The sequence below is a fragment of the Pleurodeles waltl genome, chromosome 5, assembly GCF_031143425.1.
Source record: "Pleurodeles waltl isolate 20211129_DDA chromosome 5, aPleWal1.hap1.20221129, whole genome shotgun sequence".
Lineage (NCBI taxonomy): Eukaryota > Metazoa > Chordata > Amphibia > Caudata > Salamandridae > Pleurodeles > Pleurodeles waltl.
In genome coordinates, this window is record NC_090444.1 from 123735072 (window position 1) to 123756871 (window position 21800).

Here is a 21800-nt window from a genome sequence, read left to right on the forward strand (position 1 = left end):
CTACAGCTTCCATCAGAATGTATGGACATTTTAAAGGAAGCATGTAAACCTACAACTAGGCAGTGCTAAGCAGCTTAATGGAAACGTTTTGTATATTACTGTCAATCCAAAAACATTGATCCACTTAAAGCATCAGTACAGGGTATGTTATTTGCTTTACTTACAAAAAGCAAATCTTGCATATTCATCTATTAAAATTCATTTAACAGCAATATCAGCCTACCTCCAAAACAGAAGCATACTTCTCTGTTTAGAATTCCTGCCATAAAAGCTTTTATGGAATACCTTAAAAGAGTTATTTCATCTAGAGCTCCACAAGCTCCTGCCTGGAATCTTAAAATTGTGTTCACAAGGCTTATGGGTCCACCATTTGAACACATTCAATTGTGCGCTCTTCAATTTCTCTCACGGAAAGTTGCTTCCCTGGTAGCAATTACTTCCTTAAGGAGAGTTGGTGAAATTCAAGCATTCACTTTAGAAGAACCTTTCCAAGTTCACAAGCATAAATTAGTACTTAGGACAAATCCGACATTTCTACCCAAAGTGGTTTCACCAGTTCACAACAATCAGTCAGTGGAATTGCCAGCCTTCTTTCCACAGCCAGATTCAGTTGCTGAAAGAGCTCTCCACATTTGATCTAAAAAAAGGTCTCATGTATTATATAGATAGAACAAAAGAATTTAGAAAATCTTAACAACTTTTTGTGGCTTTTCAACAGCCTCATAGGGTAATCCTATTTCAAAACAAGGATTAGCCAGATGGATAGTAAAGTGTATTCAAACTTGCTATCTTAAAGCTAAAAGGCAACAATTAGTAACTCCTAAGGCACATTCTACTAGAAAGAAAGAGGCTTAAATGGCATTCTTAGGAAATATACCAATGGCAGACATTTGCAAAGCAGCCACGTGGTCCACACCACACACATTTACTAAACACTACTTTGTGGATGTGCTATCTCACAACAAATGTTGGTCAAGCAGTGCTTAAAACACTATTTAAAACTACTCCAACTCCTACAGGCTAGCCACACTTATTTTAGGAGGGGACTACTTTTCAGTCTATGCAAAGCATGTGGATCTGCAGCTACACATATCATTGAACGGAAAATATCACTTACCCAGTGTACATCTGTTCGTGGCATGTAGTGCTACAAATTCACATGCACCCTCCCGCCTCCCTGGGAGCCTGTAGCCGTTTCAGTACTTTTCTTTTTGTAAATATGTATATACATTGCATGTACATCTTCTTTTATTATTATATGTATATGTACTTATACATTTCTTCATTCCTTACTTCACCCTCCTGCGGGAAAACAATCTAACAAAGGACTCAATACCTATGTGCACTATCACAGAGAGGAGGAGTCACTCGATCTCGTAACTTGAAAAAGCTTCTTTGAAATAAAACAACTCGTAACACTCTGAGCCCAACACTAGATAGCAGACTTATGCAAAGCATGTGAATCTGCAGCACTACATGGCACAAACAGATGTACACTGGGTAAGTGACATTTTATATATATATATATATATATATATATATATATATATATATATATATGGGAATGGGCAAGTTCAAGGGCTTCCAACAATGAATCTTAGAAGAGTAAATAAATAGGAGATAAGGAGGATGGAGTGAAAACGTTTTCCAAATAGCAGAAAGATTATGACCGGTCACATGCTTAAATTAATAAATATACTCAGACATTCCTTAGAAGGAGAAAGTGTGAATTGAAATAAACTGCTCGACAGTGCCCTTTTGCAAACAGGGCGCTGCTAGGGGGTATGAAGTAAGTGGCATCACTCATATCCAGAACCCTCGGAGAGACTTGGGCCCAATGGAGGATATTGACTGGGAAGCGACAGCCATAACAATGAGATTAAGATTGATTTAGCTAAAGTTATTACACAGGGCATAGTATAAGGTGCAGACTTTACAAAATGGGAAAATCGCAAACACCCATATGTATAAAATGTGACATAGAGTAATAAACTTTTTGCATACAATCGGGGGGGATGCCAAAATACGGGTATATTGAATACGGGTATATTGGGGATGCATAACGCGACAGAGTTGGCTGCAATCCTAGTCTATGATATATCATGCACCCCTCTCTTTCCTATATCCGGATTCCTTAGCGGTTTTGATATTCCCAGATCTAACCTGATGTTCTGCCTGTTTGGGTTCATAATAGCAATAGCTAAGAGGCATATTGCCAGGTGTAGGGCAGCCAGCAACTCCTGACCAAATACAGATGGCAATCTGGTATGGACATGTGTATGGAGGCGGAGAGAGTGGATGTAGAAAGGGAGCTGTTGCCAAAGAAATCTGAAAAAGCTTGGGCAGTTGGAAACTAAGGCCAGATCTATCAAGCCTTTGCATTGTTCTTGCATCTCACAAGGCAATGCAAGGACAACGCAGAGGCATGAGTAATATTTACAGAGCCACTCAAGGGGTGACTTCTGCTGCCTTGCCTGGCTTTGTAAAGAAAAGTAATACTTTGTTACATTACATTTCAACTTGGGAGGTGCTTCATTGGGAGAAACATGGACGTTGCCATGCCATGGATCCACCCTTTTCATGGGCGAGTGCAAAGCGCTCCGTCTATTCTGTAATCTCTCTTTGGGTTTCAAACCACGCCCATGTCACGTCAGTCACATTGGTTCGTGGGCTTGCCTTTTAAAATCAGCTTGCTTTCATTTGTGAAAGGCATGCATATGTCATTACTTTTCCGGTCTTTAGAACACCTACACAGCACCGGAAAACCGCTAAAAACATATGAGGCTCGATGTTTTCAGCCTAGGTTCTGAACTACTTTATCTGTTTATTTTCCACGCAGCGCGATTGCGCTGCATTTTACATAGTACGATCACGCTGCATTTCTTTTCTTTACAACGCTAATAGCTCTAACTCGAGCAAATGCGAGACCCGTTGCATTGAAAATGCTTTTTTTTTTTTTTTTTGGCACAGGGCATTCCTAGATTAACTAAAGCTAGTAAACCCGGTATAACAAGAAGACATTTTTATTTCTTCTCATTGTTTCCTCTTTCCATTTGTGCTGAGTTCTGCAGCACACATGCAGAAAAATGCCTCTGAGGATTGTATGTCTGCCGGATGCTGATGCACGGGTGCCTGCACTGGTGTTAGGCAGCACACAGCGGGCCAGCGCAAGGGAAGAGCAGAAATGCTTCTTTTCTATGTAAATATGGAGCATTTCTGCCCTCTCTCTCTTTCACGCACCACAGCAACTTTGCTTGCTGCCCTGCGTTGCTTGAAAGATTAATATGCTCCTAAGTATCTGGCTCAAAAACCTCATGGATAGCGGTGCTACTGAGGAATCGCCTGCTGGTGAATAAGAAAAGAAGCTATTAATCTGAATCTGATGCGCAGGCATCTCACATTTGCAAGACTTAATAGGGAACAGGAAGGTCCTTAGTACTAAGGTTGTCAGGAAGTTGTGAAACGAGTGTGTACATAGTGCATGATATATTTTATTATGTTTGAAAAACAAAACAAAGTATGATTTTTTATTTATTTATTAAAGATGGTTAGCTGCCCAAGACCCTATTACTTGGGCCAAAAGGAACAACATTCTAACCCATCTCCCCATCAGGTCTATGGAGATGTTTATATTTTTATTTTTCGTCTGAAAGTTTATAGTTAAATGCTCTTTATCCTCTGAAAAACAAACACCCCAAAGTATTTATAGGGAATATAATTTGTGTCGCAGAAATTGGGAAATGTTTTACAATGTTGCCCTCACAAAAGTTTCCTTTTGGATAGCATATGGCACATATGATGAAAATGCAAGCAGTCATCTTAGGCCCCCATTGCCGAGTGGGTGTTGTTTCCATTATTCATTGTTTCTAAATACAGGGGGCGTTTGTTCAGGAAAATATGCATGCCCTGTGTGCCTGGTGCAAGGTGGCATTTGTATGTCTTAGTCGGATAAGTCCCTAGAGTGGCTATGTATGTGCTCTCTTGCTCCTTTTGTGAGCACTGCTTTCCCAATGCCTCATCATCATCTAAACCCCTCCTCAAAACTCTTTATTAACAAGTTTGATTTTTGGGCTGTGGGGTCTTCACCTCCAAACATTTACTCTCCTTGGTAGTCTGTTCACACTAGTTTGGAATTAAAGATCTTACAATTTAAGAAAAGTTATCCTTGTGCTACAACTAGAGATCTCGTAGATCTTGCTGTGTAGATTCTATTCCGTTATCAGCACTTGAAATCAACTAACAGTTTACTTGCAGGTCGATCAATGTTTTTGAAATGAAAAGTGTCCCCAGTATTCTTGCCATCAGATGGTGCAGTCTGCACATGTGAAAGACCGGTTCTGCACCACTTATTAAGGAACTTGAAATCGAGTTTCATTGGTATTGCCATCAGTTCATAGTAGATGATATGGAGAGCGAGCCAAAGTACTGAGGTCATGGGAAAGTTTGGAAGAAAAAAAAAAGAAAATCGTCCAGATTAATGTATGTTGGTCCATTCTTAAGACTGCACACTATAAAAACCAAGGAGTTTGATAGAGGAAATTTGGGCACAAGGTTGTCACACTGTAAATTTTGTAGGCAATGCCAGTCTTTCTTCTATGACTTTTACTTATAGCGCACAAAAGCAATGACAGTGGTATTCCTGTATGGCCAATGTGAAACCTGCAACAGCCGATTAACAAAACTGTTTTTTCCTGTTTTCCTAGGATGACAGCACGAGCCACAGTGATCATCAGGATCCCATATCACTAGCTGTGGAAATGGCAGCCGTCAACCACACCATTTTGGCCCTGGCCCGGCAAGGGGTCAATGAGATCAAGACAGAAGCTATAGATGACGACTGATGCACGTGAAGGGGAGGGTTCAACAAAGACGTATCTTAGATTTAGACGTAGCGCCTTAGCAGACTTTCCTTGGTCCTTAGTACGTGTTCTTACAGTATAACTTTGCAGTTTCTTGTGCGTCACTTAGCCGTTGAGGTCTTGTTCTGTGGAGATGACATGGTGCCCTCAGCCTTTGCATATACTCCTGTCAGTATTAATTCCTAACAATTTATAATCCACCCACCCCCTTTCCCAGCCCAGGTGGCTACACAATCTTGCTGCTCTATTTTCGCTTTCCAAAAACGTGCTTCCAGGTATTCTAGACAGTCCTCTATTGCAAGCTTTAGACATCATTACAATCTTTGTATATCTCTAGACATCATGCATCACACAATATACTCTGTACGCTTTCTTCTCCAGCGCTGAAAAAAGAATGCAAGCTGAGATTGAGGCACCATACATGCTTTCGCGGACTGAGAGTAAAACAAGCACTGTGTGTCAGTGGATTAAATTTTGACACAGGAATGTCCAATTTTCAATCACAATAAGGTTTGCCTCCCAGTTACCTGCTGACTAGTTATACTGCTAAGTTTGCATGCTGAGTAGATACAGTTGGTGGGCAAACTCTGTTTGCAAGCGTTGGCTTCTAACAACAGTATTCGATGCCAACATCCTGTAATCTCACATGCTGGACAGGCTTTTCCCCTGGACCATGACATATGCTCACCCAGCCACGTTGTAAGCTGACATTTTCTACACTGTCCATTCTTATCACATATGGATTTTTATATCATTTCACTGCTCACCCACGCTAAGGACAGGCTCATGATCTCCGGTAGCATCCATGGAAGCTCATACAAGACTTTGTTCATTTTTTAATCAGCTATGTTAAAATTATTTCTATTTAAGATTTGACCAGGACACTAGAGTTGAAACACTCAACAGGTTTTATAACAACCGTTCGTTTTAAAAATGTTTTTATGGGCATACGATATAGCTCCCCATTGCTATCCCAAAAAGTAGCAAAGCACACATCCTAAGAAGCAGAAGTCGCTTTATGTATTTCATTGAAAAAAACATATGTGAATGCACATTCTTTCATTCCTTCTTCCTTGAGAGTCTGCCCACACTGTTAAACATGCTATCCAGTGTTTCCAAAAGTTTAAATAGAAGTCATTATTCTTTCCCTGAGCGGACCCAACAAGAGAGTGGGAAAGGGTGGGCATCCACCTTTAAGCAATTCAAACATTATCGCATTGTCCTTTCTTCATTAACACTGACCCTATTTGTTCCACCTTTATCAAAGCAATGAATAATCCGTATGGGTAGATACACCAGCATCCATCCTGCGTAGACAAACCAGCATCCATCCTGAACCTGTTGCAGGAACCAGATTTTATGTAAAAGAAAAAGTAACTAGAGAAGTATCTGACAGCTCTTCCTGATTATGAGCCTTGGGCACCAAGAAATAAATTGGTAAAGGGCAGGTTTGTAGTGGTTAACAACTGGAATAATGGCTGTCCTGCTTAATTTGGCAGGCACCTGAAAATGCTTCCTTAAATTATGGCAAATAATGCTGCTTGTAGGTCTTTCTTCTCTTTCTGTACTCTTAAAAAATGATGGATTGAGTGCGGTCTGTGAATGATTCTGTCCAGTAATTGTATATTTTATACCTTATTTTGTCATCAAACTGCTGCAGCATTTCTCCCACCTTGTTGCTTGTTTAATTGAAAGGTATATTAAGGGTACCGTTGGTTGAGAAGGATTCCTTTTCAAGGCTAGGCCCAGGGCCTGCTAGATGGCCTACCGAATGAGAGGCCATCTCATGGACGTCGGTGAACTTATCAGAGAAGGAGGTATATACATGCATCTACTTGTGTAATGGTGCAGATTGAAGTGCGTGATATCCACCACCTGTCCATATTCACACCATATGATCAAGCATAATCCTTTTGCAAAGGGTGCTCAAGACGCCCACTGGTTTGCATTAACAATTCTTCAGTGTCTTGAGTAGAAGATAAGTACTAAGATAAGTACTTACCTGAAACTTTGGACAGATGATGCACACATGCATCCACTGAATGAATAGTCCAGTCTTTTAAAATGTAAGGACATCACAAACTAGCTTGGTTTATAGGAGCAGACCTTCAGAGCCTACAAGACAGTTTTACAGACATAAATTAGGCAGATAACAGAGTAACCAGTACAAATTGAACGAAACAACAAACTAGTGCAGACTGACCCATGTGGAGCTCATATTCCTATTGAGAGATAACCAAGTATGAAATCCCAGTACATTTATATTTAGATCAAGAGAGGAGCTAAGCATGTTTTTCTCAAAATATGCAGCAATAGAGTCTTCTTGAAAAATGGGCTTTGTGAGGATGATGATGAGAGGACATTGGTTTAATGGATGCTTTAAAGGAATTGTACTATTATGAACATTAACTAAAGGTATTTCTCCTCTTTACCTTATTTGCCAATCATACACAGCACTTTTTATTTTATAAAAATATTTATATTTTGGTAATCTGTTTATTCCATCAACTTAAAAAAAATGTATGTTAAAAAAGGAAGAAAAAAAAGTTAATAAATTTCTATTTGGTTGTGTTACATTGTAACAAAGAGTACTGTAGTGTGCTACTTTCATCACATCTATTCATGCTCAGGCATGAGGGATTTTTTTGTGTGAAGTTAAGACTAAAAAACAGCTACTGAAAAAAATGACCTGTTTGTGCCGCAAGAAGGCATTTGGTGAATCAGTAGCAGCAATCCTCCTTTGAAATGCCAATTTATAAGACGCCACCTAGTATCCTCTGAGAGCCTAAGTCCTCTGCCTATTCAACCCAGTCCCAGTACAAGCAACAGTGATGGACTGGAAGAGCACATTACATGAAGGTCTTTCTTATGCTGGCTCAGTAGGGTGAACAGCCAGAGTTGCTTAAACTACTCCCATAAATGACAGCATACAAGAGGGACACATTAGTTACAGAGAATGTTTATGCTATCTTTGCCCCTAATCTATAAAATAGGTCAGCTCTTCTTAACCATTTGACTTCTGTAGACCCCCATTTAATCATTACTGGAATCCGGGTACCCCCCTGAATCTTTACAGGGATCCGGGGACCGACCCCCTAATGAGACATAACTTGAAGCCGGGACCTCTGGCCTAAGAAATTCCAATGATTTGAAGCTTAAACAAAAATTCACAACAATGCAGTGTCAAACATTCATCAAACAAATACACAGATGGCTAAATATTTTATTTAATTGACATAAAATATAAACAAATAAAGTATTTAATTTTATTGGGAAGTGTGGAGCTTTTCTGTTTGATGTACTTCTGTACAGTCTGAGGATACCAACTTAATTTTAGACAATTTCATATTTCTTCACACTTACAGAACCTTTAAAAATTTTCAGTGTTACATTTTGCTTCTTTATTTATATATACTTTTTAAATATGTAAAACATTTTTTACTTTTTAATCAATCGCGGACCGTCTGAGTAGGCTTCTTGGACCACCACGGATCCGCAGACCACAGGTTAAGAACCATTGAAATTAGTCATTCAGTCATATCCCTAGAGACTAACTAGTTCCGCCTGGGTGCAAGATCCCAAACAATTTAGTGGCCAATGTGGAGGCATCAGCCTTTAAATTTTAGCAGGAAAAAATAAAACAATGTGGGTAGATAGGCAACAGCTGAGCTTTTACGCAGGAGAAATATGCATTTGCTAATTGAAGCCTAGGATGATCCTACTATCCTATAGGGTGATTCCATTTTCCATTTTTGTGCAATTAGGCTGCTGGAACACAGAACTCTGCTTTCTTTTCCTTGAGTGGGCTGTGTATGGTCAGATTCTTTAAACATTCAACATCTTTTAGCGCTAACAGTACATTTTTGTGTGGTAATGTTTGCCAGATTTCTCTCCAAAGGGACGCATCATGCCTTGACCAATCTTAAAATGCCCCTCCTGTGACAAGACATTCAGACAAGGCTTTTTGGAGGTAGCAAAGAGAGAACAAGCTCTTATCAAGTGGAGAGATAAGCAGCTCTGAGCAAGTGGCAGACGTGTCCATATACGACTATCTAGTAAGCAGTGCATAAGAACCTTATGTAGGGATGTATAGTGGACAATGGAAAGATATTGAGACTGATGGTGTTGCTCCAAGGACAAAAGTTGAGAATATGATGTAGTTCTGTTTCATGATCTGCCCTCTTCTAAGACGCTGGTATTAGCATTGAATGTTTCCATCCCTGGATGTGGAGTCCACCTTGATGAGCCTCAGAGAACGTGGCCTGGAAAGTATCTTCAAATCACATAAGCATACTGTAACTCAGTGTGGTATGCCTCACCCGCCACCAGCATTGCTAGTCTTGGCCATATGTGTACAGTGCACATTACCCTGAGGTGGTTTTAAACACTAAAAATCCTGTGGCCTGGAAGCAGTTAGAACAGAACCACCTTCAATGGTTATTTTAAAGCCCACTAAGGAGGCGCAATTGTGGAGAGCAAAAGAGAGAGAATCCCATTTCTTAGCAGCTGAGACTGAAAAGCACCTGTGCCAATGAAACAAAGCATGTTTTTCCTAGGCCTTGATGACACAAGAAAGTTGACAAAGAGGTAGTTGGAGGAGTAAAAATTAGCCTTTTTTTGCCAGCTCTTGTAGCCAGAAATGCAGGCACTTTTTCTAAATCAAACACAGTCCTTGGCGGGCAGTCAGTGCAATGCACAGCATGCCACAGAGGCATGGTTGTGTACATATTAGTAAAAAACATGTTTATTCTAACAGACAGCACTGATGTACTTACTACCTGAACACACATGTAAAGTGTACATTAAGGGTCTTCTCAAATGGGACCCGGTATCTGTCACTGGCCCACCATCAGGGATGTTTATTTTGCTTACCTGCAAAGAGCAAAACACCACCACAGTATACCAGCTTCTGGACATGTACAAACAGAGAAAACCAGGCTCTCACTGCAGCTTGCATTTGGGCATCAAGAGATGAAATATAGTTATAAAAAAACCCAAAAAACAGAATGTTCACCAGTAGGTGATTAGCCCAAAATGTGAGGCCTCACAAAAGGAATCACACCGTCTTCAAAGCCTGATTACAGAATGATAATCCTGTCAGATTTGGGTCAGACAGTTCATTATCATCCAGTCGTAGACACTCTGGTGCATCTGTTGTTTTATAAGCCCCCACTTGCAGATTAAGTAAAATCGGGCCATTGTCTTCATTTAGTGAAAGCTCAAAATCACAGTGGTTCGCAGCCTGGAAGTTCAAAAAAGTTGATGCGCTTAGCAGAATCATCAAAGAAAGTCATGAGTGAGTCACCTTCTACAGTATCATTGTCAAAGTATTCCATTACTCAGAAACACCTCAGACAAAGCTTTTCACAGCAGCCAAAAACACAAAATCCCAAGAATATGTATGCAGGTACACTAAGCCTAGTGCAAGTGGAATGCATTTGATGAGTTGGTCAAGGGTATTTACTGTACATTTTTCCCACCAGCCCCCGATCGATTCTGAAAGGGATCAGCACATTCAAGCAATATACAACACTAATAATTTTATTTGCCACAGAGTGGCATCACCAGTAGTGTTTCATAGATCTGCTTCACCCCTCATAACTAGGTGATTACCGTGCAAACCAAGCTTGCTGTCCAGAGTGCAAAGCAGGATCCTGCTCCATATGTTCCTTGTGCTAGACTTTCTGGTCAGGTTTCTGAATTTGTACAGTAAAACTTTAAAATTACCAGTTTCCAATCGTCAGGGATGTTTGATCCACTGTACAGAGAGAACCTTCAACTTGATGACATGTTAAGAAGCCACAGTATAGCCTTATTTTACATTTGACAAATCCCGGCTAACAATTATTTCACAAAAAATGCATTAAGAATTACCGCTTATTAAATTTGTCCTTCCCAAACCTCTTCACTCTTCCAGTAATTTAGGATTTTCTGAAATACGCAGGAATGTATTTAGTTCCCTTGACCCATCAGAAGACTTGTTTCTCCTTGGGAACTGAGTATTATGTATTCAAAACTGATATGTGCCCTTCTCTGAATTTGGGCTCAAAACCATCTTTGTTGAGGCATATCTGTGATACCTGTCTGATTAAATAGCATTTATGTGTATGTGTCTACCTACCTTTTACTCTTCTCATTTTACGTGTTCCACGTAAGAAGATCGGCATAATGTGCCATTTTATTCAGTATTCTTGAATGTCAGTATAGATCCCAGGATGGAGAAGGCAATGTGTAACCCACTTGTAATCGTAGCTCTAAATTAGTGTAATCTTCACTAAATTGATATACAAACCACCATCTTCTCTGAGAAATGCAGAAGTTGTTCAGCTCCAAATTAAGATCTTAATGCTTTATTAAGGCTCCAAATTAAACTTCCAGTCAACTGGCACATTAGTGGTCTTTGCGATAGCTGGATGTACCTGGGCCATAATGGCCCAGTGCACTGTCCCCTTTGTAAGGCTATGCTGCCTGCCTATCCTGTTTTGATTTTTCATGTAATATTTGAAGCATTAAGAAAGTTCAGTGTCAGCTGCCTCTACATTGTAAGTGAATAGTTAACTAGCAATCTTTTAAAATGTTTTCTTTTAGTATACATTACAAATAGATAGGTTTTCTAGTGACTTCAACCTTGCACAGACAGAACAATTCTGTGTTCATGTATTTGGTGAAGATTCCTTTCAAAGCAAACTAAGATTGCAGGTAAGGAACGTTTTCCATCACTCACACCTGTCTGCATAACTTAGCCAAAAGCATCTTGTTTACAAAGCCATGAAGATGATCTTTCTGTGCCAAGTGGGCATAGAAGGCTTAGAGAATTTCTCCAAATTTGTTATAAGGCTGAAAAAAGAATTCAAAAGCAAGAACCATTTTAGTTAGATCTCAGGGTTTTCAGCTGCAATAGAAGGAGGTGACACCAGTTAAAGCCAATCCCTATTAGAGGACGATTCAACAATACGGATGTTTACACACCTGTAACATCTGCTCTCATGAAACACCTGGTATTTGTGATTAGAAGACTAAGCAATTCAAATGAAAAAAAAGTATCCATAGTTTGATGCACCCATCGTCCTCTGGATTCCTGATCTCTACACACGTCTAGAGAAGTTAGACCTCTTCTATGCTAGGGCATTCCTTAAAAGCCAAGATTTTAAGATATCAGGAGGAGGTGCAATAGTTTGCTTCATATTTTGTGTATAGGTGCCAGGAGCTGTGCGATTTGAACTAAGTTTTTGAAATTTTTCTCTCATCTGAGAAGATAGTTAATTTTAATTGATACTTTGTTTTTGCATCACGGTCGTTTTAAATGTACCAAAGCCAAAGTGACTAATTTGTAGCCTGGGACCGAAGAAAGCGGGAAAACCACTGTCCTCCCAAAACAATTGTGTGTCTTAAATCCAGATAGCATAGAGAGCAAAGAGACACCATAAAGCTTTCCAGCAGCAAGTGGAAAAGTAGTGACTGCTTTCTTTTGCAAGGCCCGTTTGTCATAGATAATGTAAACTGTAATCCTAAATGTCAAGTGAAGGAAATGTATTTAGAGGTAAGTTCAGTCTAATGAGTGCCTCATCAATCCAGTCATGTGCCCAACAGCCTTTATGGTATCTCTAAGAGGCTTAATCATCAAATTTTAGGAGTTTACCCTCTTCCTTGTTTGTTTGGTGATGACAGTGGGAATCACAGCCTCTGGTAGTAATAGGAAGCAAGGCCATCGACATTACTATGTTGGGGTGCAAGATCATGTCTAACACTCATGCCATTGATTTCTCTCTGTTCTGCAGAGGATTTCTTTGTGCAACATTATTGCAACTACATTTTCCATTTCACTCGACAGACTAGTAACCACAAATATATCCTCTGCCCTTCAAAGTTAGTAAAGTAGATCTGCAGAAAATGTTCCATGTAGCCGCCATCTTGCTACAGTGAAGAATGTAGAAGCATACAAATTATTTATCATTATTCACACAACTGTTAAGAAGATTCACCAACACCACCTGAAGTGTTACTCGAGTTATCCTAGACTCTATTTTCCGGAAACCCTCAAACCCTCTTGTTTAACACCCCTTTTGTCTTGCCCTTGTGTTCAGTGATCCTTTTGTCCCCTTTCCGCCCTCATCCCCAAATCCGTCTTTGGTGTGGGAAAAGGTACCTACTGTTCCTTATCTCTCCTTGGTACCACTTCCCCCATGTGTCTGTGTTCTATTTTCTGTACTGCCTTGGCGTCCCACCCCTTCCACCTGACTTCCCTCCGCTCTGCCTTTTCTTAATCCCACTTTACGAGTTATGCTAAGTCTGGGACTTACAAACGATTGTATTTGTTTGGTGAATGTTCTTTGTTCCCCTTCAGTCATGCACCACAGGGCTGATATAAACAGTCATCGGACTGCCACATGCTTGTTTTTAAGCCTGTTTCAACTGTTTCTCGTTCTCGCCATTTTGACTGTTTCTCGTTCTTTTTCCTAATTAACTATTCAACATAGTATTCCATTTTACTATTCAACTCTGGAGGTATGGTATGATTTTTAGCCAGGCACGCCACCAATGTGTTTTTTTTTTTTAATACAAAATCATATACCACTGATGATTAGTTAAGTGCTGACCAATATAAATTTAATAGGGATTATGAAAAGTAGATCGCTTTGAGTGCCAACAGGTGAACCTCAGATCATTTTGTGCACAGTGTGTCTTGAGTTTATATTATAAATCTAGGCTTTGAGGAAAAGCATATCATATGGTATAAATGTGAGGGAGATCGCTTCTCGTAAGAGCCTACTAACTTAACAATTAGGTTAATAACCAGGTTACCTTTTCTTCATTGGTTATGCCCCATGAATGTAAAAAGGATGACTGCTAGGAGAGCCACTTAAGCATGGATACTCAGGATCTGTAAGATCATGGACTTGTGAGCGTGGTCACTTGACAGATATTGAGCCAATTAGGTCCCTGAAGCCATCCCTTGGGTTTATAAAATATCCCTCAAACCTGTCCTCCAGCTGTATCATGCCTGTACCTTTTGGAACTGCTGATTTGAGCAGGCTTTAGAAAGTATCAGAATGCATCAAACGGTGCAGAAAGTAACAGGGGGGAGGAAACATTTTTTTAATTGAAGGATGTTTGTCAAAAACAAATGAGTGAGTCCATAAAGTTGTGATTATTTGAAAGAAATACATTAAAATCTCCAGGCACTACCTGGATGTTATGAAATGGCCAAGGAGCATGCATCCACTGTGACTTGAGCAGGAATAGTTTGCTAGGTATTAGGGGGTGGGCATTATGGAGAGGGTGATTATACTCAAAGTATTGCATCCACAGGATACTACTGTGGTTATTGTTGAGTGTCGATTTAATCTCTGCATCCTATAAGACAGTATGAGTCACACACATTAATTCTGGGAAACCAAAAGTGAACCCTTCCACTTCATGTTGTTGACTACGCTTCCACATCTCGCGTGCCTGAGGTGGACGTTGTACATGTGTCTCAGTCTACCGTAAGATATTCAGTCTACCTCAAGGGGTAAACATGGTATCCTCGTCGCCCAGTATACACGGTTCCTTTAAAATACACATATGCGCGTGTGCACCCACACACTGGAATGTATAGCTCGCTTACAGCAACCTCTTGACTTTATCGTTGGTGTAACTCCCACGTCTCTTCTTGCGAATTGGATGCTGCTTTAAAGACGCAAAACCAGTTGTTCAAAATCTATATGAAGCCGAATGAAAAGCTAAAGCTGAATTTATAAGCATTGTTGCATATGAGCCAAATGTGCAAAAAGCTCTATATAATGAACTAACCTGCCACTCATATAAATATATATAAATATATTCAAATCAGACTGTTCAATAAAATTGTGTATTTGTATTTTTGTGTACGTAAAATTTTCTGCTAAGCAGAAGGAGGATGTAGTATAGGATGACATGAGAAGAGGTTTTGTTTTTTAATCACATTTCTTTGTTACTTAGTTTTGTTAACATCCAGCTGCCTGTCTTTGTCTTTTGTGTGTACAATGCTGTTCTCTGAGCTGCAGTAACGTTCTCCCTGTCCAGAGCCCCGCCCGTGGTTACTAACATTAGCAATCTCACTGCCCCGCTGAAACGAAATGAAAAGTTGTAACTACACGAGGAAGGGGTGGGTGAGGCGATAGGGTGGCGTTGGGGTTCACTTCGGTTTCTGTTCTTGTTAACTTCAGTCATGATCCCTTGAAATCAGAGTAATCCAGGGCTCCCTTGCCCATCTTTGATGAGTGCTCATAGGGAAAGCTAAGGAGTTTATTGGGATTCTTATGTTGGAAATGGTAAAGGTCTGGTGTTGGTTAATGCACTGTGGTTCATTCGTGGATCATTATTGATATGTGTAATAATTTACAAAGGCTGTTAGCACTTTCACTTTTAGCTGTTAGCAATACCAATACAGTCATTTGCATACTTCAATCGCTTTCCTTCCTCTTCATTTCATTGTCCCACTCCTGGAACGTAGCTTCTTTACCCTGCTTTTTACTCTATGAAGAGTATCCTTCCATTGTGTACATTCAGAGAACTACTTTTTTCTTTTGCTTTTAGCAATCATGGCCGTGCATGTTTTTTAGCTTTTGTTTTCTGTTCCTCACCACTGTGTGTGCTTCCCTATTCGACCCACCGTTTTGCACCCTCATTGTTCCTCCCATTCCTGGGCTCGTTTGTTGCTTCTCCCACCCCCCTGCCAGGGCTCCTCAACTATTTTTTCTTTTTATGAACTTCCTCCTCCCCCTTCCATTGCTCCCCCCAACTCTGATCACGGCTGCCACTCGTCAGTATGTACTTGCTAGCCCCACAAACGCCCCATGCTAATCTGTTGCTCCCCCACTTGTTACTTTTTTTTTTTGTAACTTCGAGGAGGGCCCAACCAGCTGCAAATTGCTCCTTTACAGAAATGCTCTATCATGCACCTTGTATTGTATTTTATTCTATTTGTTTTTGGTTATTTACTGCTCTAACCTGGGCGTCCGCCATCATGAAACAGTATATTGGAGAAAAAAGCCAAAATGTCTGCTTTATTATGATGTGCACACGTCATCATTCTGGGGCTGCCCTTGTATTCAGACGCATATGTTCACATGCACACATTTACATCATACTGCTGCTTTTTGAGTTTTTTTCCTGATGCTGTAGAGTATCAGCAAAAAACACTGATACTGATTAACAAAGCCAAAATGTAAGACCTATTGGATTTGCCAGTGCTTGCTGTGTTAAGCTGGTCTGATGAGCCAAAGAGGGCCAAATATCAGTAAATAATAAAATGTTTGGGTACATTGTATACATTGGTACAAGAGATCTGAAGCATGAGTACCTGTTCTTCATAAGATAATATTCCATAACTAAAACCATGGATTGTGTACAAACTAGTTAATGCTACTAAAACCAAAGTCTTCTAAAATGACCTTCTTTTCACCTGTTCAGCGCTTGGCAGTAGCCAAGAGGGCTGATACAGTACATTCCTTCTGAAAGTGTGCCAGCAGTGGTTATGGTATATAGATACTTCACGATTTATCTCTGATACTTACTGTTAAAATCATCAAAAACAATCTGTGTGGGTTTGTTGTAGAAACCCTGTTCAGAACTTTGGGAACATCTTCATTTTTAAGTCTGCGAAGGGCCTCATTGTAACCTAAAAGCAATGCTGTGCAGGGAAGTGATGATTTTAGAAGCGCTGCATTGACTTATCTTATGCAGCTTGCTGACTTTGAACCATCCATATTCATCGACTTGTGTGTAATATATACTGAATAGTCCAAATGTTCATTAGCCAATATTTATCATTCTTGGTAAGATTTAAAATAATAGACACAGTCTCCAGTCCACACCCTTCCAGTGGTGTAACTTATAGGCAGTTTCTCAATCATTCACAGATATAATGTTTGTTATTGATTTCCAACCCTACATTTTAAAATGCCTCACAGAAGTCATATCTTATTATGCACAACAAAGCACACAACCTCACTCTCTGTAGACCAGTATATGGACACTGTGTATTATGTATAAAAGGAAAGCCTAAATCTGTTGAGGAAATGTAAGATTGTGCTACGTAAAGGTCAATGCAGTAGATAATGATGTAGCCGTATTGTATGAAGAGCTAGTCAATATTAGGAGCGACTGGCCGGAGCTGCAGGTGAGGGAACATAAGGAGGGCAAGGGATTAACTAGCTTTACTGACCAGCTTTATGTGCAACACTATTACACTTATGAATTTACTGTGCTGTCGTTAGAGCTATTACTCCTGTGGATCATTCAATCAGTTGTTTACTGACCAAGAAGTTAACCTCAGTCCTCTATAGGTAGCATTCAACTGCATTTTGAGCAGCATAACAGGTATTTATTACTTGTTTATTTATTTCTACAGTGTTTTGTGACAAAGAGCCACTTATCTCTAGAGGTACTATGAGTAAAATGAAAATCGCCTTGAACCTGGTACTGCAAACATATCCAGCAAATTTTGCAGTTAAATATTTGTATTCAACAATAGCCATTATGAACTTCATTCTTAATTGTAAATATTTTTTTTATTGGAGACAAACTAAACAGTAGAGGATTGGCACAATACAGTTGCCGCCAGTTTTAGCTTAAAGGGCAAGACATGTGAACTCCGTAACCTTCAAATTTACTTTTTACATAACATCGCAGGCAGACAAAACCTATGAATATTTAGTAACGTTCCTCAAGCCCATTCTCTGAACCGGCATGTGGGGAAAACTAAGGAAGAGAAAGCCGGAAAGACCAAAGAGACAGGTATACTTAATGACACCTCCATGGACTGATTATCAGTAATATACATCTCACTACAACTCTTTCGTCCCACCCATGATCCAAAACAACAGGCGGAAAACTGTGGTTAAGATCAGTTATGTGGAAACCTTCAATTGCAAAACCTTAAACCTCTGCTAAGAATTATCTAATTGGGTCAACTCACTCAATAGCGTGCAACTCCAAGAAATTACGGATTGCCTCCGGCTGGGTGAAATTGAATAACTTCACCCCCTGATGCCTTGTAGCACCTTGATGTCAAGTCTTGTGTAATTTTTGTCTCCTACCCGAGTGACCTGGCTCTCAGAAGATATTTTTTTTCTCGCTGATATTTTGAATATTCGAGTCCCACAGCCTTCCTCTACCACCACCAGGGTCTTCCACCGAAGTGCCCTTTGTCAAAAGCTTATTGTACTACTATGTGCAGTGCTGGATCTGCACTCGCATTCGTATTCTGAAGGAACTTCAGTACCTTTACCTCTGCATTTCTATTGTTTTTCGGAGTGGACACGCAGACTACCTCAAGCTGCAGCTCCTCACCTTTTATTTTTTAAAGAAACTCTACCAGAGTTAAAAGTGCCATTGCCGTTAGTTGAGACCTTTTGATTGTACTAAATTCTACGTATAATTAGCATACTGATAGGTGTTTTCAGCCAACCCTAGTTATTACTTGGTTTGTTATTGCCAGTGGCGGCCGGCAGCTTTAGGAGGGAGGGGTGTGGGCGGGAAGCACACAGACACACTCATTCTTTCAAACACACACACGCACGCACATCCATTAACAACACTCATAACATTCAAACATACACGCACGAAACATTCATTTTAAAAGATCACACACACACACACACGCGCATGCACATCTATTAACAACACTCATAACATTCAAACATGCACGCACCAAACATTCATTTTAAAAGAACACACACAAACACACAACCCCCCACCAACCCCCCCCCCCCCTTCAGCCTCGGAGGTTCCAGGAGGGATGGGACTGCTGCCTTCCCTCATTGGCTGACCTTAAGTCAGCCAATGAGGGAAGGCAGCAGTCCTAGCCTGGTCACAGAGTGGGATGGGGTCAGTGAGACTGCTGACCCCACCCCACTCTGTGACGAATTGTCACTGATTGACACTCGCCCTGGGCGCTTCAGGGCTTAAACCTGAAGCGCCCAGGTCGAAGTCAATTGGTGACGCTTTCCTCGTCACCCAGGGGAGAGCCTCGAGGCACCTTTGCTGAGCCGAGGAGGTCACGCCCATAGGAACTGTGACCTCCTAGCTCAGCAAAGGTCAGCTCAGGCAGCCAGGAGTCTGCGCAACTCGCGCATGTCTGCTCCTGGCTGCCTGACCTGAACAAGGGTGTCTGTCAGTCTGACCTTTGTTCAGCCTGACAGACACTCTTCATGAGGGGCAAAAGGTGGGAGGGCGTGGCCCCTCCACCCTAAAGGGCCGGCCGTGCCTGGTTATTGCATCATTGTCATTGGTTAGCCCACTTCAGCCAGTGGCTAACTTAACTCCTAGTGACCTCATTCTGCCTACTTACAAGGAGCACATACAAAGTATTTTGCTCAAGGCCCATGGACTACTATGGCAATGTGTGCTTTTTGAGACCAAAAAATGTTTTTGTTTATAACTATTTTTGCTTATAAAGATGAGGACGCAGCAACTTCACCAGCAATAAAGTTTTTCAAACCATGGCAAAGCAAAGCAAAGCAAAGATCAAACCAAAGGTGGGTGGCCAGTGCCAGACTTATCTCAGTGCTTGTTTGAAATGGTTGCAGCATTGCGAGTTATCCCTGCCATCGTCCCTCAAGGACTCGAGGGTAGAAATATGAAGGTGACCCTTGTCCTGCTCGCTCTTCGCCAAGCACTTTTTCATATCATCCATTTCTCCCTAAATAAAAGTCCTCTTAACCTCTGTCCACTGGGTAGCCTGCTACTGATCCTTCCTCAGGGATGTCAGTAACTTCTCCTTCTCTGTCTTGAGCGGACTGGAGCCTCCAGTTTCTCTATACCAGTATTTCATTCTCTTTCAGACCCAACTGCTTTTGGTGCATAGAAGTCCCTCTTGTCTCTGCTCATCTTCTTTCAAAGTTATAATGAATGGTTGCATGCCCCCCCTTCCCGCAGACAAAGGTACTAATGCTCTGACTCTAGCAGTATGGGGTGTCAAAAAGGCTACCAGTCAGTCCTCTGTGAAGACCAAAGGTAAGCTCTTTTCTGTCTTCATTGAGTGGCGGACCTTGTTGTAGAGGAGACAACCCATTGAAGGTGCAAACGATATTACACCTCAACTTAACTCCACGGGTACAGTAACAGGCACTGGGGCTCTGGTTGCATCGGAGGGTCCATCACTGTTACTGCTAGCTTTGCATCTCCTCTGATCTTGTGCATCTCATTCCATCACCACCTTGTATGGCAGAGGCCGTGGCGGATAGGTCCTAAATTGAACAGTGTGTTGCTGGCCTCACAACTTGGAAAGTAATCAGAGTAAGTCTCTGGAATAGATGACCAAAGCCATACCCTTAAGCAGACTCCACTCACTCGAAAACTAAGTCTTATTATAGCTGATTTGGGGCTCTAGAAATAAAAAGCCAATGAAGTACAGTGCTCTGGAACAGTAGGGCCCCATTTCCCAAAGTTAATGTTTCTGCCAAGAAACGTCCGAACTTTTAGACACAATTCACAAATCTACGAGTAAACAAAAAGTCCAAGTCACTCATATGTAATTTGTACACTAATGGGATGTGAATAGTACTGACGCAGAGGGAGTACTAAGAAGTATAACTTTAAAAAAGTGGTATTGACAAGGGCATGCAATGCACAACTTGGAACGGTCGCAGAGTAGTAAGAGACTTTAGGGGCTTTCATTAAAGTTTTGAAATGCCCATGCTACCATAATGAGGCCATCATACTATCTCTTCAGTGGACCGGATGTCTTGTGGTGAAGTGCATATAGGGATGGCATGCATCAAACAGAAATAAAAGTTAGTTGTAATTTTCAGACCTAACACACGCAGAAGTCACTTATTAGTAGGGTTAATTACATATCTGTATATTAGTTGTGTTTGTAAAAATCAAGCAATTCCTTAGGTTTTTGTGCAAGGCTTAGATAAGGTGCATTTGAAAATCCTTGTGAATTAGCAAAACCTATTTAATTAGATTATTTATTTTTTTTGGGGGGGGGCGGGCAATACCTTTGTGAATCCTGTAAACGTTAATGTAACCATTTTGAAAATGTAAATAAAGGTATATTAATGAGAAGGCCAAATTTCACACCCACTGGTTTTCAGGATCTTACCCCATAACAGTCTGAGCATAGATGTCGGCATTCTCCTATCAGATGTGTATATTTAGTATTTTTTATGATCTGGCCTGACAGCGCAGTTGCCATCTATTATGTGAGTACAACCAAGAGAGGGCTTTGGCTCTGCCCACACGAGCCCCTACACAACCCATTATAAATCTGGTCCCCCTGGCAGACCAAGCTCCACCTCCAGCAAGCATGCGCTTGCCTTAGTTCAGACACAGCACCACGCGAGCCCCTACACAACCCATTATAAATCTGGTCCCGCTGTCAGACCAGGCTCCACCTCCAGCAAGCATGCGCTTGCCTTAGTTCAGAACCATTTGTTCCCTTGCCTCAGTAGATCTGTTTCTGCCAAAGCGTTTGTGCCCCATGCACAGCTGCAAAGGTGCAGTTTGTCCGCATTTGTTTTCCTGAGGACTATGCGCATGCTGCACTTTTGCAGTTGCTCATTTCTCAAACACTGAAAGACCTAACCCCTAAAAAATTATGATTTCCCCCTTCGCTCTGCTACAGGGAAAACGTTACTGCACCTTTCTATGTGGGACTCATATTTATGACAATGTGCTATAACTGTAACAAAGTTCCTGTTCCCATACGTGATGGACAGAGAAGCAAGTGCGCTATCGTATTGGTTAAGTTACATGAGTCCTGTATCATTGTATCTCCTATTCTGGATTAGTGCCTTCTGGACAGTAGACTGTTCTGTAATTAAAATGTAGTATACTGCTTTTTTGTACAGTTTTGTTTTAATAAAACTTTTTTTTTAATTTGTGTTTATTTTAGTATTGTATCTATTAGAAAATAAAAATGTATAACTGAACATAGGTGTTCCTGTTTTATTTATTTGTGTTTCATTTATT

At 40.7% G+C, this 21800-nt stretch overlaps 1 protein-coding gene across 11 annotated transcripts in view; it reads left to right on the plus strand.

Moving 5' to 3' along the window:
* HMBOX1 (homeobox containing 1) overlaps positions 1–7439 on the plus strand; it is a 394167-nt gene extending 386728 nt beyond the window's left edge. For 4 of the 11 annotated variants that reach the window (XM_069233788.1, XM_069233791.1, XM_069233784.1 and 1 more), the window contains one exon: positions 4704–7439. In XM_069233788.1, the coding sequence (XP_069089889.1) occupies positions 4704–4841 (138 nt within the window). In that variant the 3' untranslated portion in view covers positions 4842–7439. The remainder of the gene's footprint in view (positions 1–4703) is intronic. The other 7 variants (XM_069233792.1, XM_069233786.1, XM_069233790.1 and 4 more) reach the window with 4 other exon arrangements.
* Positions 7440–21800: the final 14361 nt, after the last annotated feature.